This window comes from Protomyctophum parallelum (genome assembly GCF_964188405.1).
Source record: "Protomyctophum parallelum genome assembly, chromosome: 20".
Lineage (NCBI taxonomy): Eukaryota > Metazoa > Chordata > Actinopteri > Myctophiformes > Myctophidae > Protomyctophum > Protomyctophum parallelum.
This window is the reverse complement of record NC_139718.1, coordinates 15,702,866-15,727,666: the sequence shown is the minus strand read 5'-3', so window position 1 is coordinate 15,727,666 and position 24,801 is coordinate 15,702,866. Positions and strand designations below refer to the sequence as shown.

At 43.5% G+C, this 24,801-nt stretch overlaps 2 protein-coding genes across 3 annotated transcripts in view; one reads left to right on the top strand and one right to left on the bottom strand.

Annotated features, from left to right (window-relative positions):
• The window catches only part of dnajc17 (DnaJ (Hsp40) homolog, subfamily C, member 17), a 53,225-nt gene that overhangs the window by 25,180 nt on the left and 3,244 nt on the right, over positions 1-24,801 (top strand). The window lies entirely within an intron of this gene.
• LOC310878089 (cdc42 effector protein 3) lies at positions 10,733-14,496 on the bottom strand. The gene is made up of 2 exons (XM_083792202.1): positions 14,090-14,496; positions 10,733-12,030 (listed from the first exon to the last, which is right to left on the bottom strand). The coding sequence occupies exon 2, from the start codon at positions 11,912-11,914 to the stop codon at positions 11,306-11,308; it is 609 nt and encodes a 202-aa protein (XP_083648328.1). The 5' UTR covers positions 11,915-12,030; positions 14,090-14,496; the 3' UTR covers positions 10,733-11,305.

Genomic DNA, 24,801 nt, shown 5'->3' with positions numbered 1-24,801 from the left:
CACACACACACACACACACACACTCACACACACACACACATCTGTCACACATTTGTCATTAATTATTATGATGGCGTGTTTATACAACTCCACCTCGTGTGTGTCAAGTTCACCTGTGCCACAGTCATTCAAAGCTGTACAGCGAGGAGTCTGCACTCTGCACACTCAAATGCTGTAGGACGGTTAAAGATGCAATCCGGAGCTCATTTCAATAAATGAAACACTATTCGAACATTCTGTGTGGTAGACGGTGGTGGATACGAAACGCCGCAACGTGAGCCCTTGTGAGCTTGGCTATAGATTGGTTATTTTCACAATATTTATCTGTGGAACCGAGTCAAAATAAATGTAATGCCTCAACTCCTACAATTCCAAGTGCTTGTCAGAGTCGGGGCCTGAGAAGGTTGAGAACCACTTAGGCCACCTACTGGTTTATAGGTTAGCCCTGCCTGAAGCTCATAGGCAAAACATCCCTCCTGAACAAGTGGGAATGGGATATATGCACACAGAATAATTATTCCTACTTACCGGGCCGCTTCCCTACTTCACAGGTGTTACCGACGATACTAATTAAGGCTCTGTTCCATTTAGTTCTCAAACGTTATATAACTCGGGAGTTACACACCCGTACGGGGCCATTTGGAACCGACTCAAGGACACTTTGAGACCCACTGGTGTAGCAGTGTTTCCAGTGAGCCAACATTCACACTAGCAGCCAGAACAGAACCAGAACAGAACCTTCATTAGTATCATCGGTAACACCTGTGAAGGAATTAGGGAAGTGGCCCAAGTTCTTTCCAAAATGGCATGTGTGAATATAGCCCATTCCCTCTCGGCTGCATAACTACCCATAGATCCGAAGTCCCGTTAGTCCGAACATGCACTGCTCCCGTGCTTGCGGTTAGGTTTAGGTTTGCTCCCATGCTTGCGGTTAGGTTTAGGTTAGGGTTAGAGATAGGGATAGTAATTTTGGAACAATGAACCTTCTGACTAATGACACGGCACCCTCGGCTGAGCAGTAGACTAGTTTACTAGTTTAGTCTCCCACGCAGGAGACACATGTTTGAATCTCAGGTGTTACTGTACATGGCACCGTTCTCTGACGGGAGAGGACATGCAACTTAGGTGGTGTCCACATGAGGACACATTCCTCGTTACCCGGGCAACTATTTACTTTGTCGTCTCCGTGTGTACAGCGGATGCCGTCTCTTTCCTGAGCCGGTGATGTCATAGTCCCCTCGCCCCCTACAAACTAACTAACCATTAGTGTTAAGTGTTAATGGTTTATTTCACCATAACCACTTACATAAGTATCACAGCTATTTTATTTCACCATAACCACTTACATAAGTATCACAGCTATTTTATTTCACCATAACCACTTACATAAGTATCACAGCTATTTTATATTTGCACATAATGTCTATAAATCTCTTTTCCGAAAATAGCCGATCTGCAGCCCATGCATGAGCTCGTAGATGAGCTATTTTCGGAGAACAGATATAAATGATGGTGATTACCAATCTGGAAAGACAAGAAAAAACGGATGATCTGCATTATTGTTACTATAATGGTGTAGTGTAGAATAGATTAGTGTATATATAGGCTATATCTAAAGACCTCTAAGATAGGCAGCACGCAGCCACTGTCCATCCCTCTCACAGGCAGGTCTCTCTGCGAGGTGCACAGCAGCATGGACTCACCTCGTCAAAGTACTTCGTCTTCTTGGGTGGAAATTAAACATTCTGAAGGTGCTATCCATGCTTCAACTTGCTCTCTAAATTATATTCTTTGCAAGCAAGCAGCCAAAATGTCACAGCAAAGCCTTTGTGTAACTTCAAAACGGCTTTGCATTGAGAGACCGTTTACTGTCCAAAGTGTCCATATTCCTCGATAAACGGCTGTTTTCACTGTTTCTAATTACCGGTAATCTTTTTTTATACTTTTGTATAGTAGCCTATGTGCAATTTCTCTTGTTAACTAGCTGCAGATTATGCAAAATGTTTAGCGAGCAATTATCTGACGAGCAATTATCTGACATTCAGCAGTGTTGCGCCCAGGTTGCGCCCCAAATATAATCTCAAGTCAAACTCAAATTCACAATGCATCATGCCGCCCCTCGTTGTGAGCTTTAATATCTGCAAACTATGAATCTCATGCTTATGTATACTTTGTAGCCTATACTTCTGTCAGAAGAGGGTAGTTATGAGAATATTAGTAGGCCTATTTAAAATCATTAAAATTGTAATGAGTAATGAAAAGAGAGAAAAATATCAGCTACAGTTGATTATGCATTCACATGCATTTTACACGCCGTGCATAATCTTTTTTGGGTGGCCATCTACAGGCCGGGCATGTGTACTACAGCTTTCTCTGGAATCCGGAGCGTTCTACCGCTCTCGTCTGGACAACATGCATAATTAACATAACCGTAATGTGGACGCTCGAAAATGTAATACCGTTTACAAACTTGCGCGGCTAACAGCCCGAGCCGTTCAGTTATTGTAGTAGTTCACCCAAAAATTACTTATTTTCTAACAATTACACACCCCAGGAAGCCTTGAATTCATTTTTCTTGTTTTTGTCACATTCCTGAGCACATTGATGACCGGGTCATCGGTCAGTAGTTGACTCTGCCGGTCATCAAATCATTGGCTTAGGAATGTGACAAAAACAAGAAGATCTCCATGTATACAAGACTTCATGGCCACGGGGGGTGTAATTGATAGAAAATAAGTAACGGGTTGGGTGAACTACTCCTTGAAATGAACATTTATGAGGATTTTACTGTGTCTGTGCGCGTGTGTGTGCGGGCTCGGTACATTGTCCGCCATGTGTCCGCAGAGCGGCCTGTGAACTGGGTTTCACCTCAGAGAGCATGGTGCCGGTGACTCAGGCCCCCCATCATGCATCAGCTGTAGCACACGGCCAAGGCTCACAGCCGGCACACTGGGACGTGTCCCACTAATCTGTTTTAATGTTATTATGGTAACAGGCTTTGCTTTACAGATATCCCACGCAGATTGCTTCATTGCTTGTGTGGTGCTGTTTTTTTTTTCTCCTTCTCTTCTTCTTTCTTTTCTTTCTTTTCTTTTTTCTTGGTACCAAAAATGAAAACATGATTATGGTGGGGTAATTTTTGCATTAGCCGTCAGCGAAAACACACCTCTTAAAAGGTGCCCCCCCCCACCACCACCTCCACATGACATCATGGGTGATCCAGTGTAGACATCAATATTGTCCCACATCTGGTCCAGTGTCAGTGGAGACCGCGCAGGATAGAGCGAAACGTAAGAGAATAGACAGGACAGTGCCTTGGAGGTCCCGTCACAGGGAGTCTGCCTGGAATCCAAAAAAAGCAGCAGACGCCATTGCTCCCCTGTCCCTCACGCCAGCTGCAATCACATAACGAGCGGCTATAGGCCTTTAACCTCATCAATCCAGGCCTAGTAGTGTTGAGGGCGTTAGGGCCTCGCAACAGGTCCAGAGACACACATGCACGCGTGCACAACTGCACATGCATGAGCGCAGGTGCACTGCACACACACAACTACCCTGTGTTTAACCCATTAAGACCTGATGCCGATTCTACAAATGCCTTCTAAAATCCTAACAGTTTTCGGAAAAACCTGTTGCTATTCAGTGGTTGCTCAAACCCAAAATGTATTTGGCCGCAGAACCCCATCTCAAAAATATTTAGATCCAGGGACACCCAGAAACAAGGAGCACTTGACGATATATTTGGGCGTCCAGAGCACTTTCCACATCACCCATTCCACCATGGCGTAATGGACTTTACACCGTGCCTACGGGACGTTGGGGAGGCCTGCTGAATGCAGCCTTCCGTGTTCTGGTCTCTGGATCTACTCTGCTTAACCCCTGAAAACGGGACGTGGATGTGGTGCGGTGTGATCCGTAACGAACACTGGTCCACTTTCCCCTGTCTTTGGGATGTTTATGTTCAGAACGCAGAGAGAGGGCCTGGTCTTCTTATGTTCAGAACGCAGAGAGAGGGCCTGGTCTTCCAGGGTGCGTGGGATCGCGTGGGATCGCTCCCTGTGCTCCCGACTTCATTCGGACCCCCCGTATTTGGATAGGGTTTAGTTTCACCTCCCGAGCGTGCTTTGTTGTGTGTCTTTACCCCTTTCCATAATAAATTCTCATAATGAGAGGTTATGAAATGTTTTATGAAATACGTGCAGTAAATCATTGTCATACATGTGTATTTTTTCATCCCCCTCCCCCCTGCCCCCCCCTGCGCTACAGTATATGGTTTTGTATCTCCAGGAACCTTGAATGAATCATGTTGAGTCAGAGTGAATGAGCTCAAAGTCAAAACGCAAAACAATAGTTTAATATTAGTTGTGGTTTGTGTGGCAATAGAAACATATGTAGCTCTCCAATACATGTAAGTGCAGAGCCTTTGTCAGGGCTGTCCCCAATGAGCTGTAAGTAGTTGCTGCATCCCAGGAAGATTTAACATCTGCGTCTGCCTTTAGAGATTCCACAATATGACTAATAATTCATAGCTCACCTCCCACACCGCCGTAGACTCTAGAGTATGGAATCAATATCGAGCCATCTGCATTGTCCCATTGTACAAGTGCAACACTCATGTCTCTGGAAGTGTGATATCGTCATGAATCACACGGCGTCCTGATTTACGGTTCATATTGAAGTCGCGGATATTGTGTGCATTCTTCCAGTAGATATGGGTCGAAAGCCTGCTTCTCCCATCTAGAGGCAGAGAGTCATCACAGGCTTGTCACGACATGAACCACATGTAGCAGATCAGGATATTCCGGGATCGTTTTTCCAGCAAAGGAGCTCTGCTCCTTGCAGAAAAAGTGCTCTTAACCCGTCCCTAAAATAGACAGAGTCTTCGTTAGGGAAGAACGCTCTGCTGAGCTTTTTCCACGTGGAGATGTGACTTGCAGACATCAGTTGGAGAATATTTGTTGTTGTTGCAACGAATGAACCCCATGGCGGCAGATCAGTAAATTGTCCTGGTTGCCTGCTTTTGTCAAGCATTGGCACGCTCAACTCAAAACGTGTGCAGATTCTCAGCCACTTAAAGCTCGTCACGTCGTCACGTCCCTATTTTGGGCCATGTCATTATAGGTGAACATTTTCTAAAACGTTAAATGTTTCAAACATCGTATCGGGTGAAGTATAAAATAGGACATAAGTGGTTAAACATGTAGAATAAAAAAGGGAACATCTGCAGTCACGAAATAACTTTAAACGCTTCTTTTAATGCATAGCAGCAGTCAAACAGTTGAAAGTCTTAGTGCAGCTTGGATGTATGATGAGTAGACAGAGACGAAGCACTTTTAAAGCCAGCCACAGACTGGGTTGGATGTCTACGTGAGAACCGCCTTATAGAAAGAAAACACTCAAGACAAACACTTGGATATGGGACTGATTTAAGTGGCGCACCCCCTCGACGTGTTTTCAGTTTCTCATTAGACATGGAATGAAATGCATATTGTGATTACAGTATGTCACGTAGCGGACATTTCAATATTTTTGTGGTTTTTGACTCCATCCCAAGGTCTCAGTGTACCCCTCATTCCTCACATATGTACCATGCAAAGCGGTGAAGCGATTGTGACTTGGTTTGGCCCTAAACCACTCTTTAAACGCAGAAGAAATGTGTGAATGAATATCATAGCTCCATAACATAGACCTGATGCTCTGCAGAAAGCCTAAACAGTATTCATTTCACAAAAAGACCCCCTATGCGTGTGTGAGTGGGAGCACCCCCCTATGAAATCATGTTGCACATTTCGGTAGCATCAGGTTGAGCTGCCAGATGTCGTTAAGAGTAAGGACGAGGCATGTCTCAGTTGTCAAAACACAGATTTCTGAAACATTTTGTAACTAGAAAAGAAAAAAAAATCTCATGAAAAGCCACCCACTTCTTCTGTGAGATGACATGGTTTCTTGGTATTCTGAATGATAGCAAGTTTAGATTTTTGGTGACGACAAGTGGTACCAGATGTGGTGGGGGAACATTTCACAGTTTAAGATCCTTGGCCAGTTTGTGCAGTGCCAAGATAATTTGTCTCCAATTACAGCCTTTTTTCTTCTCACATCAGTTTGTGTGAGGCTGGACACTTGTTGAGCTTAACGTCATGTGACTCATCATCACGCTGCAGATCACTCATGTCAACGGTCAAGGACTTGTGTTGTGTGAGATCTACCTTGAATACTTTAGAAGCTTTTAGGTACTATAGTATACTCTGTCGTACAACGAATAGCGGAGGAAGTTCACCAGCCTGTAGAACTTCAATTATTTTAAGGTTTCGACATTTCTGAAAATATTTTTTTATGACATGCCATGCCCAAAATAGGGACGCCAGGCTAGTCATAAAACGGGTAATAATGAGGAAGCGCATGATTTCTTTGTATGTATCAGCATATTAATACAATGGCTCTCTTGTAACGTGTTTTGAATGCCTTAATATAATGAATCGGGTGATTTTTTTCCCCCCGATTTTTATCATGACAATTATTGTTTTGTTTGTACATAATCTTTTCTAAAATTAGGCCATATGTTAATCGATTTTCCAGTTGAGAAGTCGATTGCTCTTTTCACCATAGTGAGCCAGCGTATTAATCTACCATTTAGACAACGTAGTTGTGACACTGTAGCAAATAACGTCAATATAAGTGTCAAATAACGATGTACTAAATTAAGTACTTGGAAAAGAGTTTCCCAGCCATAAGTGTTGCTCATTATCACGCCAATATTTTCTGTACTCCCATGAAGGCGATAGGTTATATAAATATATTCTAAAATTGAGAGTGATACTGTAGGCTGCAGTATTTGCCAGCAAGACAATTAACTGGAAATGTTTCCACAACTTTTTGTTTTCTTGACCCCTGCTCACATTATGTGATAGATAGATATGGTTAGCTGATGCTGATGTGGTTTGTGTGAGAAGAGCACTATAATCTTAATGATGTAAGCCAGTCTTGGATCATAAAGATCATAGTGTTTTAATCTACACAGACAGGCCTGGGAAGCATAATGGATGAATGACTTGTTTCTCTGCTTATCAGTGTGACATATAGGCGTTTTTGGCAGGGGACCCCCGGAAATGCTTTGGCAATGTCTCGGGACCCCCGCCCCGCCCCCTCCCGACCCCCAATTTAAATTGACTGCTACAATAACCTTAATAATAGAGACAATACACCACAAATAAATACTGAAACAACCAGATATAATCATTAGGAAGGTGTATGCATGTACTATGTGTACCATGTAAACTCTTAATTTTCGATTTTCCATCCATTCAGTTGGGAAAGAAAAAAAATATATATATATATTTATTTATTTTTTAATAATTTGGGGACCCCCCAAAATAATTTGGCGACCCCCCCGAGGGGTCGCGACCCACGGGTTGAGAACCCCTGGGCTAGAGCAGTGTTTCCCAAACATTTTCAGCTCGAGACCCATAACTTAGATAAATATATATCATGAATTAATCGATTAATAACCTAATAATAATAATAACCCTTAATAACCCATTCATGAATTAAAGGGTTATGCCCTATTTCAAAACACAGCGTACATTGCAATGTGTTGTATATCAGCGTTATATATCATCATATCTGTGTGTTGTATATCAGCTTTTTTTTAAGAATAAAATGTAACTAGAAAAAGTGCCCTTCTGGGCACAGGTCTCCACCAGGATAGGAATGTAGGACATTGCAGCTTGCCTTCATCTGGTGGTTGGATAAAAGGGCAACAAAAGTAAATAAAAACACTTTTCGGCCAGTTATAGCGCCACCTTGAGGCTGAGTTGAAATTGTTCATGTGGCATTTCGTCCTCGGCCTAGTGGGAATGTGGGTGCACAATTTCACGGAAATCACGCGATGTGTTCATGATTTGCAGCATTTTGTTTGAAACTGAGCACTCCTGTGAACTTTGGAAGCCAATCTTAACCAATCAGGATGGAGTCTGAGAAATCTGAAAGACCGGTTTCGTTGAATGGCTCTAGAGAGACTGTGTACCAATTTGCGTGATGTTTGGACAAAATCTGTAGGTGTACTGTGCAAAAACTTGTTTTGCACAAAGCGGCCTCCTGGTGGCGCTATAACAGGCCGTTCTGGAAAGTTTGGGGCAGAGGTTCATCGTTGGCATCCAGGGAGTGTGTGTGCAAAATTTGGCATCGACCGGGTTAACGGTGGCCGAGATTAGCTGCTCACGGACACACACACACACACACACACACACACACACGGACGGACACACGGACGGACGGACGGAGTGCAAAACATACTCTCCCGCCATGCCTTCGGCCTGGTGGAGACAATAATAATACTAATAATAGTAATTATTATTATAATTCAATTAAAATACTTGTTTAGGAATGCTTAAAAATAAACAGGGTATTTACTGGCGACCTTAAATGGGTCACATCCCCATGTTTGGGAACCACTGTCCTAGAGAGTACATTGTTGACCCTAAATGGGTCACATCCCCATGTTTGGGAACCACTGTCCTAGAGAGTACATTGTTGACAAAGCAGGCACACCCTCGTTAGCCATTGAATGGCCACCTATTTGGCCGGCTGCATTTCTGTGCAGTTGACTTGTGACTCAGCATATGACCTCACTACCCCAGCAGTGCTTGCAAGCCTCAATACCCTGTAAATACCTGTAGCCTCAAAATGAAACCTTGCTACTCTAGACATACCTGTCTAATTTATGCTTATATATGCCTCTCGGCTTGGCACGTAATCGTGTGCCGCTTGTCTTCCCAGATGACTGTAATTCTCGCAGAAACTGTTAGGTACGCGGTCGGTAAGTGACAGACGAGGGCACTCGCAGTGGCTCCTGACTGCCAGAAAACCAAACAAACGTCCGTCCGTCAGTGTGTGTAAACAATTCTTTGTACAAACTCCATAAAATGTTGACACGAGCAATTCTATACCCCAAAACCACCAACATTGGAATTTCTTTCTTTCTTTCGTTCTTTTCTCCCCTCCTTTCCTTTACTTCCCAAAAATATTAAACGGTACATATTTCCCCAGAAGAATGTTTCACAATGTGTTATTGTCATAAAACATACAGTAAACTGAGGCAATGACAAGCAACGTTTTGAAAGAGAGATGCCTAGAACAGATATACAGTACAGATGTACCCACAAACGGAGTACTAAATCTATTGCTGAACATGTGTGCGAGTATGTGTGTACAGTGGATTGGGGGGGGGGGAGTACACTGTGGGTCGGGACCCATTTGTGGGTCACAGACCTTTTTTTTATGGATCACGACTCAAGTAAAAAATAATTATGTTTTTTTCCACATTAAAACATATTTTATAATAATTTGTTTTTTTTAAGAATTGTATACATTTTAACAAACAAATCTAATAAATTCTATAAATACAAATACTAATAATTATTATAATAAAGATAGTGTTTTTTTTTATTATTATGCGTCACATTGTGAGCTTGTACTGTAGATGTGCTATTTTCACTAGTTTGGGTCTCGGGGGCGATATAATCTCTCTTTTGGGTCTTGACCTGCAAAGTTTGGGAACCACTGGTGTAGTAGCTTTAGGAATGAGAGTGATTCTGGCTTTAACCCCCGTAAGCCTCTCCTGACACCCCCTTCTCCCCCTGCTCGAGCACAGCCCCGGGTCCCAGTCTAGTTCTGGGTGAGAGAGCCCCGGGGCGACCTCAGGTCTGTACGTGAGCAGAGGCACTTGCGTGTGCGTAACAGCTCACAGGTCCATCTGGTATGTGGGCATGTGTATGTATCTTTCATGCGTGTGTGTCAGTGGTGTGTTGATTCAGCAGGTAGTGTTTAAACCCTCATCAGAGGTTCTTGCTATAGTAATGGATGACACGCACACACACACACACACACACACACACACACACACACACACACACACACACACACACACACACACACACACACACACACACACACACATACATACAGAGAGCCCCCCTGCACATGTGGAAGTATCACATTACTCCTTACCACTTTCCCTCTCTTGCGCCACTCACCAGAACATTGGCCTCCGATTTACAGCTAAGAAAATAGCCTTGCCTGGCTTTTTTTTATTTATTCCTGAGGTCTTAAGACCTGCGGCCTGGTTTGGGTTGCAGTCCGACCTGCCACTATACTTCTCTGCCTTTTATTGGAAGCAGAGCTAAGTGTTTGTTTTCACTGTGTTGTTGGGAAGGAGAGATGGGGGGTACCTTGGTGTACCTTTTGAGCGCATGGGGCCTCTGGGATGCGTGCGGAGGAGAAATTGCCTTTTGCACACAATGGAACAGCTAGGAGCCGAGGCAACACAGCTGAAGGACCTTGGAGTTTAGTCACAGCTTCTCTTGAACATAATGCTCTTACGTCTTAACAATCATCCTGATTGCTTTGCTGAGGGGTTTGGGCTGTAGGAAAAGGATATTTCCTTGGGGGGGCGACGGGGGGTCTTAGCAGTAGAAAAGACAGGAAAGATAGAGGAGCTGAGAATCTGTTGTTTGGACCGTGATATAAGACATAGGTCAATGATTAACTTCAGTGATTTCATCACCTGTGGAACAGGTAATGCTAGAAGAACATTAACTTTTACATCTTTGTCCGTACATGGTGTAACGGTAAAAATGTAAGCATACATTTCCTCCTTGAAGAGTTACACTTTAACCCTTCCATCGGGATTATGTCAGGGTTGAATCATTAATCATTAATTTCATTCACACTGATATAGAACCACGTCAACGATAGAAGATTTTATACAGCAACAGTGTTGCGTTACAGTGTGTAGACCGTGCACAGAAGTTTGCTGAGATGACCTAAGTCATTTTGTTTGACTTATACTTTGGAAAAATGAAGATGACAGCTTAAGAACTCGGGTTTTACCAGTCCCAGAGATTTACAGTACATTCTAATTCCATACAATTGTTAGTCATTCAGTTGTGTCATTTGCTACTGCTTGGTATCCATTGCAGATGGTAGCATGTTGATTGAGTCACTTTATCCTCAGCAAATATACTGTACTGTAGTATATCCACATTTATTTTGACAATAACAGTTGCTCCCAATTAGGGATATCAGGTTGTCCATAACCTCACTGTATTGTTTTTCCCAGAGAGCGAGTAAGAGAACTTAATGCTGGATCACATCTGCAACTTGCAATATGTCATAATCTTATTAAAGCCATGTAGTAAAGGCCAACGAGTCGCTCAACAACAACAACATATCGTCAACTGGAAAACATTTTTTTTGTCTGTAGCATGACAAAGTATAAATTATTAGGCGCCAGGCTTGGCTCCTAGTCCTAATGGTGGAGCTGGTCCATCACCTGTAGAACGTCATCCAGGATGGACGGGCCCAGGTCCAGGCTAAAGGAGAGGCTGCTGTCCTCCTCCTGCCTGCTTGTGGCATCCTCTGGGCAGGTCGCCGTGGAGTCCCCATCCCTCCCTGAGCTCAGACTCCCCCGGCCGGGGCTGTGACTCTGTTGGGGGCCAGCGATGGTCCTCCGAGGGAAAACCACCTCCACTGCGTCGCCTGCGTCCTCGCAGTCCAGCAGAGGCAGGGAGTGGCTCAGCTTCTTGGATCTGTGCCGACGGCCGGCGGCCCAGTCGGGGCTGTCTGCGTCCTCGACCTCGTCCAGGTTGAGTCGGGGGGGTTTGGGGGGCGGGGAGCAGGCGAGGAAGAGGTTCTGCTCGCTCTGGGAACTTTGCAGCAGCAGTCTGTGGCCCATCTTCAGGAAGGACAGGTCGCCGAAGCTGTCGGCGTGCGCGTCGTTGCCGATGTGCGAGACGTGGCGGAAGTCGGCCAGCGGCAGGCTGATCATGTTGACGGACAGAACCTCCCTGCGCTTGGAGCTCCTCCCAGACCATCTGCCTGAAGGCGATTTACGATACAATGAAGTCCGCAGTGGCATCTCGGCAGACCCGGGTCAATTGTCCTTATTGGAAATCCTTAGAAGGTTCTTGTTCAGGGAGAAACCCACAGGAGGAGGTGATGTCTAAAAAATAAGTCCCATCCAAAGTGAAATAACTGTTTGGGAATGAAGAGAAACGAACAGGAAAAAGTTATTATCACACCTGAGTTCTGGGTCATGTTATATCTTTTGTACAACGTAAAGAAAATCAATCGACAATCTACAACCTCACATGTGCATATAAATGACAAAATAGGGACCCCAGCGTGAAAGTAGTTAATGGAAAGCAATTTCTCTTTCGACACCACATCATAAATCTGTTTACTGTTTACTCAGGTTCAACTCTCATCGTGCTAGAGGACGAGGAGATGGAAAATGCTCTTATTTGTTCCTAGTGTGTTCCGACCCAGATGTAGATCTTTCAGGATATATCAGTCAAGTCAACATGAACAGGCAGCCATTGTTTAGAGAATGCACCTGCTCCGCTCGACCTTTGGCTTGTAATGCAGCATTACATGGCTGCTGGGAGATTTTCCAATGTGTGCTCTGAAGCATTAAATTAAACCATTTTGAAATCGCTACTATTTCCCATAAACGCAGGTTTGGTCATGTAACAAACTTGTAACTTCCAGTACACCACCAAATCCTGCTTTAAGTATGAGAGTTTAATTAACACTGCTGTAAAAGTGAGAGAAGAAATGTTTTTGTCCACTCCCCCAATTTATAATGAATAATAATAATAATACATTATAATTATCCTAACCCTTTTTGTATGAAATAAATAATTGAAAGCAGGTATATTTAATGCAATCATTGTTGATAAATGTTATTACTATTTCACTTAAAACATATCAGTGTGTGTAAGTTTATATACCGTATTGTGCCAATATAAGACGACTCTGATTATAAGACGACTCCCATTTTCCAAGACTCATTTGTGGAAAATTAATATCAAATAGTCTAGTCCCCGATTATATTACGACCCCGTTTTTCTTTTCTTTTTTCCATTGGGAAATATATTCAGGCCAATAGGATACTGTCTCTGTCTCTCTCTCTCTCTCACGTGTGTGTGTGCATGCATGCATACATGCATACATACATACATACATACATACATACATATGCGGTCTAGCTTAAACTTGGACTCAGGGGGGTGGACGCCTCTGCCTTGCATAGTCCCCAGTGAATAGGCAGTTGGCCCTTCACTGGTAACCCTATTTTGGACTAATTTTAAATATATGAAGGTATTGCGGGCAGGGATTTTTACCAAAAAGCCCCCCCTTTTAAAATACATACACACATACATACCTACATAAATACATTTCAGAAGTTTTAGCAGTTTTTAAGGACCCACTTTTAGGCCAGTGCACCAGAGCAAACTCTTGCCTTTTTTTAAACCCTACCCATTCTAACCAAATACATACATACATACATACATACCAGGTGTATATATAATTTTAGTTTACTGTTATCCAAACTATTAAGGAATCTTGAAAACAGGTAGAAGGAAATTGGTACCCACTATACAGTTTTCATGCTTGAAGCAAAGTATTTTTTTTCCCCCCAGTAAGTTTGCATTTCGTGAGGTGTAATCATTTTCATTGAGTAACAGAACTCTATTCATCAACATTGGCATGTCAATTGGACAATCTCCGTGGTCTCTGTGATTTTACAGTCTCCACAACAGCGTTGCCCACATTAGATCTATGTTCGTGACTTGAAACACTCACTCTGTAAATTTGTAATGCACTACGGCAAACATGTTTTGTTGGCTTGTAAAGGTTTTATCGGCACTTTAGTAACAGCAGGAGATTGAAGAGTGTGGACACAACAGCATTCCTTTCCAAACATGTCAGTTTGGCCAGGGAGGAGTGCTAGAATTTCATCCACGAGGATCGTGCTCAGGAAACACTTCATGTCCAAGTCAGAATTAAAGAAACTCAGTAAAAGAGCTTAGCCAAGAAACCTCGTTTTTAAATAATCCTCCTATACACGGCTAAATCTGTAAGACAAACGTTCCACCTTTTCGACAAACATGTTACAGAACCTACCTGTCCTGTCTTGTCAAATCCTAAGCAACGAAGAACGCCTTCAAAGTAGTGGACATATAAGTATTTTCCCAGGCAGTTTGTTGATGAGTAACGGATGTATTAAGGTTGATCTGTTAGTTCTTACCTGTCCTGCTCTGCAAATATAAGTTGTTGGCCCCACACATAAACACACGTCTGTGACAGAGAACTAGGCTGGGACTGGCGACTGCACACCCTAACAAGCTCCTCTTGACATGATGGGACTTGTTCAAGCAACCGCCAGCAGAGATTGTTCCGCAGTCATTCCTGACAAAGAGAAATGGAGTCTATTCGGGTTACGTCTTCCTCAGATGAAAACCGGATCTTAAATTTCAACGCTGTCGCAGCCACCAGGAGTTGTGTACAACATACTATTTAGCCGTTATTCCTGGAAGACGGGCAGCCTCTGCGTATGATCTCTGATCTCCATCTATTGCAAAAAGGTTTTCCTGTTCTCGCCGTGTAATCCTGCTAGCAGTGCCAAACCTCCAGCAGGTGTGTGGGGGAGGCGACAGTCTTGTTGAACTGAGAGGTTGGCCAGGTGAGGTTGGGCTGTCAGAACGACAAAACCATCCAGGTAGAGCAGTATCCTCCCCCCTCCCCCTTTCATTTCCAGCGTTACCTAGCGTGTTTGTTTGCCATCAGATGATGTCATCCTCCTTGCCGTGCGAGTTGCCCTTTGAGTCATAGGTGGTAAAGTCGGTCCTGCTGGCTGGCTGGCTGTGGGAGAGAGGGGCAGAACAGGGGCTGTCGTCCCCTGCTGATTTACAGCCTTGTGATGCAAAGAAAGATGGAACTGACACAACAACCTAGAATGTGCAACCAAATTCCATGGATATAGACCGATGTGCGTGTTGAAGACAGAGGGAAAGAGATGTTCAGAGTAAAAGGCTTTAGGGGGTGTTTGACTGGCTGTGTCTGTGTCTGAGAGTGCGTGCGTGCGCCTGTGTGTATGTTTGAGATCATGTGTGTATACGAATGGAGGGGAGCAGGGGGTTAACTAATCCCTAATCTCCATGTCATTGTCTCTCTACTCTGCCGATTTCCTGATTTCCTGCCCTCTGTTGACTTGTCTAAAGCCCCCCTACCGGTAGGCCGACCCACTCCACTGGCCCTTCTGCCTGACTGGAAGCCTATAGGGTCCACTATCCGATGGAGGCGCCCCCGGTCGCCCACAAACATGTGTGAGCAGGCAAAAAGCGTTGCTCAAGAGACGGGTGACTTGCTGCCATTCCAATTCTCACGCCTCCAGCATGTTGTCTTTTCCTGCTGGAATGCTACACCACGACTGTAATAGAAACGGACTCGTCTCGGAGTGATGCATTCCTTTCTGCCGTACAAAAATGGGTTTGCAGAGCGATACGCAACGATGATGTGCATTCTTGCGTTCGCACGATGATGCATGCTTGATTCTATGACCCGAAATGTACTTTGATCCCTTTTTTGAATGCATCTATCCTGTATCCCTCATCTCAAATCTTAAGCCTTGATGAGAGCACATTGCAAGCAGCAATGCAGCAGCGACTGTCTCTCTCTCCAGTTCCCCGCTGCTTCTCACAAGGAACATTGAGTTCCAGCAGAAAGGGGTACAGGTCGTGTCCCCCCCTGTCTCCAGACCTGAGTCTAGACGGCTCCCTTTGGTCCTCCGAGGCTGAGCATCCTGGGAGTGGACGAATCCGTCTCCGCTGCAGCGCTTTCAAACGGAGCCAATAAACAATAGGCCTGCCGCCTGGCCTTCTCCTGCACTTCTTCCGTGCACTCCAGCACCAGAGCACCCTGCAATACCAGACGCAATTACTCACGCAAATGAAATTATCATAACATTTATCCAAGACTGTACCAGAGCTTTTTTTTTTTTTACATCTCCCTTAAACTATTTAATTTAATCCCCCCCCCCCCCCACCCGCCTTCCAACCTTCCACCGCAAAGCTGTTGTTTTGTTTCTTAAGGCAGCCATGGTTTCATGCTAGCGGGGTAATCAGGGTGAACGAGTGTTATCTGCGGTTCTTGTGGAACGACCTCATGGGACCTGCAGTCTGACCGGAGCAGGGAGTTGGGGTTGGTCTCGTGTTTGCGCTGTCATGCTACATGGCCGCGGGGCCCGTACGCCTGGCTCTTCCCTCTGCCCTGACCAGAGCGGGTACTGTGGTCAGTGCTGCTATGCAGGGCCTGAAACCTAGGATGTGGCAAGTTGAGGGCTTTCGTGTGTGTGTGCGTGTGTGTGAGTGTGTGTGTGTGTGTGTGTGTGTGTGTGTGTGTGACTACTTGTATTACTATACTTTTGAGGGCCAAAATGACAATAGTGGCCCAAGGGCCCGAGGGTTAGGATAGTTTTGCCAGATTTATACTGAAATTGCTCATCTGCAAGCTTACAACGTGAGCTTGTATGCTATTTTCGGCTAAAACATGCCCTCCGCCAAATAATTAAAAAAATGGCATTCATAAAATCATCGCCCTAAAATGCTGATGTCCTCTTAAGTATTAGTAATACAAACGTGTTTGTGTGTGTTTGTGTGTGTGTGTGTGTGTGTATTGTTGTTGCAGGATAAAAAGTGTTACCAGATACTGCTTTGACTGGTGCTAGAAGCCCAATAGTGGATATTCTTATGGGCCTTTGTTGTGTTTTCTGTAGCGTTTCCTGGTCTCGAGGCACTAAGTCAGCAGTGTCTAGTCTAGTTTTTACAGCGGGTATTGTCTCTGTCCCCTCGTATGAAAAACATTGTTGGTCGTAACAAAAGTAGACTATATAATACCGTACTTATGTCGAGTTGCACATAATGTGGAGCGTAAGACATGAGGCTGGAAGTCTATTCATTCCACACGGTCCTCTGCCTGGCTGGCCCTAAACAAGAATTCTCCCTCAGTTTTTTTTTATCAGCAAATTGAGTCATTACCAGTCATTACTCACTCCCTGTGCACAGTCACCGGTCGCTTCATTCCCCTGAAAGAGAGCTAAGCATGTGACGAGGTATACATGATCTCCCATCTGCGCTGGACCAGTACGCCAACCAATCAGCAGGGGTCAGCACCAGTCCAGGAGCGGTAACAAGTGCAAGGACACGGGCCACTTTGGGAAATGAAACCCGCACAAGATGGTTTGTCTCCAAAGTATTTACTACTTCGGCGGCAGTGGCTCAGGGGTAGAGTGACCGCCGGGCTCCCCAGAGTTGGTGTCGAAGTGTCCTTGAGCAATATGCTGAACCCCTAATTGCCTTAGATAAATAGTATACACCATTTACCGTTTACTTCACTACTACTTTGTGAAATGGAGACTTCATAGCACCCTAAACCAGTGATTCTCGGTGTACCGAGGTACGTTTGTGTGCTGTGTGAGACACGTCCGGGTGTGTGCCTTGAATTATCTTTTAATTTACTACAGTATATCAGTACATTGTGCGCTCATTTCTCAATACATAGTTAAATTCTGTACCCTAATATAGTTACTTAAAAAAAATAACATGTACCGGTATCTTAAAAGAACACGTCACCCATTTTCAACATTATCTTAATATAATTGGTCCTCACCTAATGCTCATATAAGATGGCACAATGTCTGTCTACTCACTCTGTGCGTGTCATTGCTGGGCTGTGGACAGTTCAGAAACCTACCTTTAAATATAAACTATAGCCTTCTCTTACTGGAAAATGAGCATGCTGAAATATAAGCCATTGTTCTTGCACAATAATGATGAATATATAATTATTATAATGAGCATTATTGAGGACCAGTTATATGAAAATGGATGCAATCTTATGGACATATGCATTAAAGGCTAGTAGTAATATTATTTATTTAAATCATTATACTCTTTTAAAAATAATATCGACAAGACATGCTCACAGCATGTGGTATCGCAAAGCATTGTGAGCTTGAAGATGGGCTATTCTCACTATTTTTTAAGTATGAAATAGGGCTTATGTGGTTAAACTTGGTATTTAATAATAATAATAATAATAAATAATAAACTTTATTTATATAGCACCTTTCATACATAAATGTAGCTCAAAGTGCTTTACAGAGCAGAAAAGATGATAAAAACAAAAGCAAAACAAAACAGTATTAAAACAGGCAAGCAGTTAAAACAATAGGACAATAACGCAGTGTCAAATCAGGAGAAGGCAGTGGTACAAAGATAAGAACAGATAAAATAAGGCAACGACATTAAAAAACAAGCCGTAATAAAAAAATAAAAAATAAAAGATCACTTAAAAGCAATGTTGTAGAGGTGGGTCTTGAGCTGAGCTTTAAAAATGTCTACAGAGGCTGCCTGACGAAGGTACAGTGGGAGCTTGTTCCATGCCGACGGCCCGTAGAAGCAAAAAGCTTCCCCGTATTTTTTTGTTGCCATTTTTTTAGGCAAAGCGAGCAGGCCAGCAGTGGAAGACCTTAGGGGCCGGTTTGGGACATATTTAGGCAGGCAGTCGTGTAGGTAGGAAGGTGCGAGACCATTGAGAGCTTTGGCATTATTAGTAAATCAAAATAATCAGTTCCAGAGTGATAAGACGAGAGAGTGATAACACATGTTGTAAAGGCTATTTTGCACGCATACGAGTACAGGTATGACTTGAGATTTTGACTTGCTCGTGCCTTGGGCGCAAAAAGTTTGAAAACCATTGTCCTAAACAAATGGATCGCCTTTGTGTGTGTGTGTGTGTGTATTGTGGCAAGGCTGATCAAATTCACACTGATTGATTGGATCACGTGGTCTCACACTGTGTCATTGTAAACAATTAACATTAAAACACAATCATCTATAACTGTATGTTCCAGAGAGTGTATCTGATTTAAACTAACGATGTGTGTGTCATTAGAATGCAGGGACCCTTCACACAGGTTGCTTAAAATAGCATTTGATTAATTCAAAATAAGTCCCAGGTTGTCGCTTGAATATCCACAGTCGATACAGCATGGAAGCTTGGGGGGTTTGGGGGGCGAGCTGTTTACAAAATGTTCTGTGTGTTTCTTGTGCGTGCTGCCAGTAAGTAGCCCAGTGTCATGTAATGTTTCACATATTGCAAATATTTATTTATTTAGTGAATATGTTTCACATTTTTGGGCAAGACTTGCGACATCACAATGATGATGTCATCGGCATGAAATCAGAGCGCCTCAGGGAAGCCGTGCCGTTATTCCAGCCCGTCTTGTTTCAATTACACTACTTTAATTCGGTACTGTACTGTAATCGAGTACCGTACTATTGAATACCCAAGTATTTCTAAAAGCCTATCTATTGAAAGTAATAAAGTATTTTATATTCTTTGATCCAAGTACTGGGTTTGAGAGTACGTTGTCCACCACTGTTCACACACATGGATGTCTACATCAGTCATTGCCTCGGGTAATCTCATCACAGTTTCTCTACGCTGTGTGTATGGATGAGTCAACGATGAGACCTCAAGGGGGAGCTCTAACAGAAACCCTAACTCACTCTCTGTCTGGCTGGCTAACTGGCTTTAAAGAGAGGTGCTGAGTGACATGCAGACAATGAGTTGCGCTAATGCAGCATGACATTGATTCAGTGACTCTCTGTTAGTCCTGCAGTTACCATTGCCCAGTGTATCTCAAAATCTGGGAGGTCTTATTAAGTTTTTAAGGCTTGCACAAGGACAGTTTATCTCTCTTTCCCTGTAATCACATAATGTCTATCATATGTTTTTGCTCTGCTGGACTTTTCGAGTGAACGCTTCATTTGCTTTTTGCAGAATTTTAAATCTTAATGTTTTAAATGTATGTGTGCTTAACCCGTGCGGCGACGTGCTTCTCTTCGTGCAGTATGTGAGGGTGGGCGGTCAGTGAGTCTGAGAATGTTGTACTGCTCTGTCCTGGCTCCCAATCATTAGTAATTATTAAATCAGCGTTGTGATATTTAGATTGCTTTGAAGGCTGGAGTTCTGGAGTAAACAAAATGTGGAGGGCTGCATTCCACAGAATGTTTGTTCAGCACATTAAATAGATAAGGGACCATGTTAGCAGGCCAGATCAGGGGGAATGCGCAGAGACACGTGGGTGTGCGCGCGCACACACACACACACACACACACACACACACACACACACACACACACACGTGCACACAGTGAGCAGACAACTCAAATTAGTGTATTTGGAACTGTCGTTTAGCGTTTTCTTTCCTCTCCCATAATGCTACAGTAAATCTCTTTCTGGCATTTCATAGGTTCAGACTCACATTCTTACCAGTCCTGTGGCCCCTCTGTTTTAATAGCAAATCTGTTGCAATCAGAGGGCTTTTCCCGGAAGGCAACGACGTGAAAGACATAATTCTGCTTTTACAAAGATGTATTGTTGGATATTAAAGAGGCCAGTCCCCCCCACACCATTCTATTCTAGGAACCCCCAAGCTCATCCATCATAAAGAGAAATGCCAGGCCACGGAGAGTTCAAGTCTCCAATGCCATTTCTCTTTTACTGTTTATTTCCTTTTCTTTAAGGGCTTCCAAAATGCACTCTCGGTTTCTCTCCCTCTTCATCCAGTGGTCCACTTACATCCCACCTAATATTCCCACCATGCACGCACACACACACACGCACACCAGCATAAACGTGCGCACGTAGTACAACATTTGCTCACCACCTCCCACCGCCGCACCTCACACGCCGCGCTGACGGCTTTTTCCTTCACACTTTACACTAGCCCACTGTAGTGACGGAAACTGTCTGTGGGCCACACGCACCCTGCCACCTGCACACAGCTTATGCAATCACACATGTACCCTGCCACCTGCACACAGCTTATGCAATCACACATGTACCCTGGCTACGTTACCACCGTCACACCCCCGCTGCAAGGCTTCGCTTTGGGTTAAAAGAAGATGGAAAAGGAAAAACAACACGAGTAAACGGTGACCCTCGCTGGCTGTACTTCTGTCCTGATCAGCGAGTGACCTGTGGGATTGTTGTAACAGTAGGACCGTGTGTGTTTCTGCATGTGGAGTTCTTTTCTTTCCCCCCCCCCCCCCCCTTTCCCCCTGTTGAGACGTTCAACTTTCCTGCGAAGTGAAAGGAGGTTCTGTGTTTTGAGTTCCATTTCGTAAACCAGATGTTCATCATCGCAGGATGTGTCTATGTAAATGATAAAACACAGGAAGTCCATTTTGGGCATGCTGCAATAGCACGAAGATCGAGTTGTTATTTGTCCTGCCCCTATAACCAAAACAGTGTGATAAAGCGGACCTTTTTTTTTTTTTTTTGCTTTTAAGTGTGCCTGGTTTTCTAATGAATCACGATTAATCCTGTGCCGCTGCTTACAAAGCCCAGGTTCTCTTCAGCAGAAGAATTCAACCTTGGCTCCAGTGTGGCATGTGGCCCTACCCCGACCGCCTGTTTGTTTGACTTATAGGAGCGCCCGGGCTCTCTCACGCACACACTCACACACGTACACACACAAACACACACACGCTCTCGCACTCGCACACTCTCACATATTCGGCCCACTAATGATCTCTAAATAAGTGTTTGCCTCTCATAAATCACCCGCTCCATAGCTTAGTGACACACACAGACATCATATACTGTACACACACGCACCACACCACACACGCACACCAGATAAATAGCCCCTTGATTAACTTCACTGGAGTGCATTAGAAGCAAGAGGGATGTCAACCTGAACCACAGAGCCAGCGTGGAGAGAGGGAAGGCCTTGTGTGCTCTTCAGCTCTCTCTCTCTCTGGCTCTGAAGTCTGTGGAGTCGTGTCACTGTGACCTTCAGGGTGGGAGAACTCCCACACAGTCAAACCCTCATCATCACCAGTTATCACAAAAAGAAAGAAAATACACTAGCCTCAAACTTTAACCATTCTGACCTGAGATCAAATTCTAAAAATGTCTTCTACATCCTGACAGTTTTCTGAAAAAGCTATGTTTCTATGTCAGTCATTCATTGATTTTTCAAAAATAGCAGACCTACAAGCTCTATGAGCTTGTAGATCTGCTATTTTTCAATAGCTAAAGCATGACATAATGCTAACACGGTTCCGGCCCAGAATGGGTTAAATAAAAACTTTTCGTTCAGTGTAATTTTCACCTACCTGTGTAACCACTTTCAACGTGGGCGTTCCTATTTTGGTCATGTCATTATAGGTTATAGATCTGCGGTATGATTGATCCATTGAATACTTTATTAATGGTATTGCAGAAAAAAAGCACTGGAAAAGTGGAAAGTGCAGTTCAATACAAGGTCTGCTAAGAGGATTTAATTGTGGGCCTTATTCAATTGATTCAGTGTGAGGTACGTGTTGTGAGCAGATTGCTCATTTTCACTATTGGGCGTACAGTGGAGTATATAGGGCTTAAGTGGCTAATTGCCTCAATGTTGCGACGAGGCCGTTTGGATTTGGGATGAAAGGCTAATGCATAATGAAAAGAAACGTTCTGAGACAGTGTTCTTCTGAGAGAGTTGATCATTTCCCCTTCTGTAAGTGGGGAAGGGTCCAAACCACTGACAGGCCTTTATGTTGATCAGGCTGCTACATATGCACATGTTGCTGTTTGCATGTCCTGCTTTCATCTCTCTCTCTCTCTCTCTCTCTCTCTCTCTCTCTCTCTCTCTCTCTCTCTCTCTCTCTCTCTCTCTCTCTACATTTACTCAAGTAAGTTCTGCATAATGAGTACTTTCTACTTTTGGTACTTAAGTACATTTATGATACCAATACTTTTGTTCAAATACATTTTGAATTCCCAACTTTTTCTACATTGATACTTTTACTTAAAAAAACGGGAATACTTTTTCCACCACTGCTCGCTTGTTCTCTCTTGTTTTCCCTCGCTCCCTTCATGTTATTTATCACTGACAATCTACAATTTAGACATTTAGCAGACGCTCTTAATCCAGAGTGACTTACAGTAAGCAAGAACAACACATGGTAATACATCAAATACATAGAAATAGTCGCCAAGTCACCGAGTAACTAACTAGGACGGTGCAACTTCCCATTAGCAGCCCATTCATCCAAACAGAAAAGTATATACCCGTAATCTCCAGCACCGTTAACACGGTCAAAGTTTGCAGGATTGGCCCGTTTTGAACAAAAAGCCTCGAATCATGAACGCAGCGTGCAACTTACATGGAATCTTTCACAGACTTTCCTACTAGGCTGAGGAATATATCCCACCCTTTTCACATTGGCCTGTTATTTGCAAAATACATTTTTGGAACAGAATGCCCAAAATTCTCAAATCATCCAATTGCTATTCAATTCAAGGCGTAAGAAGAAATGGCAGCCTTTTCACATTATAGTGCCACCAGGAGGCCACAGCCTAACCTGGCCTGGTGTAGACCTAGTTCATTATGGACTTATGGTGATTATATACTACTGCGATGTCATAGTATTTTGCTCAGTATTTGAATATGTTGGTGCATCATTGGCTGCGATTGTCTAATGTATGACGTTGACAAAAGCCAGAAGGTCTGAAATGCGTTCGTTTTTCTGTGGATGTTTTCACTGATAATGTTCAAGAATCTGAACCCGACTTTTATATAAAGTTTTGTGAGTTGAGCATGCCAAACCTTTGGATATTGAGGATGCAGAACCTCCTGGATAATGCTTAATTTAAAGCCAAAAATAGCTGATCTACAATACAAGCTCACAGTGAGTCACAGCACATTTTGAGCTTGTAGCTCTGCTATTTTTGTTTGACAACACCGGTGTGCAACAAAGCATGTGTACAGTACAATATGTGGCACCCGTGTGATTGTTGTTAGACTTTTTAAACTCCTGTTTTATTTGTAGTTTATTGTATTTCTGTTTCTTAGCTGGAACGTGTCACGTGTGTCTGTGCAGTGTGCATGTACGGATTACTATATTTTAACTTTATCAGTCTTTGTGTGATAATTTGCCAAATCAGATTTCCCCTGTTTCTGTTCCTTTGTTCCTTTAGCTCAAATTGGCTTTGTAATCTCATCTTAAATGGCTACAAGTTGTGCAAGTCCAAAAAGTAATTGCTTTACACACACACACACACACACACACACACACACACACACACACACACACACACACACACACACACACACACACACACACAGTGTAATGGAGTAATACACACAGCTGATTTGACTCCATATGTTACCAGAACACAGTGGCCACCTGTGTGACGGGCTGCCTCTTGCTGTGTGTGTGTTGACTCACAGACCCATTGGTGGTGGTGTTCATGATGTCATTGCTGGCATTGGGTCAGTCTAGTGTGTGTTGGTGGGAGGGAGGCCTGGCCATGTGATGCCATCAGCATTGTTACTGTGTGTGTGTGTGTGTGTGTGTGTGTGTGTGTGCACGCTCTAATACCATGGTGGCTCTGTCCTCCATATCTATAGGAAATGTTGGCAGCCTCCACAGTAAATGGATGCATACAGTACATACACAATGTTCCGCATTTCTCCATGTCCACTGTAATCTTTACCCAGATATGGTCCAATACACTCTCACAATAATACCTTGAATAACTTCAGATGAATGTGCTGTAGGATAAATGTCAGAGACAATAATGGGTGAGAGGCATTTAACCTGAATGATGATAAAAAAAACAATGTACGTATCATAACAAGAATATGTGTATGGTTTATGGCATTCCTTCGGTAGCCAGCGCATGTGTCATTGTCCAGGCTGACAGCAATGTTTTTTTTTTTAAATAGCGGCCCATTCATTCAAAATTAAGAGCATTGAACCAAAGAGACATTTCCTTTTCATGTAAATACAATGGGCCGTAAAAGTAGAAATTTGATTATCTGAATACACTAATTTAAGAGGCAGGAACATGTTGCAGTGGAAAAAGTCAAAACACAGACTTTTATTGTTGCTGTAT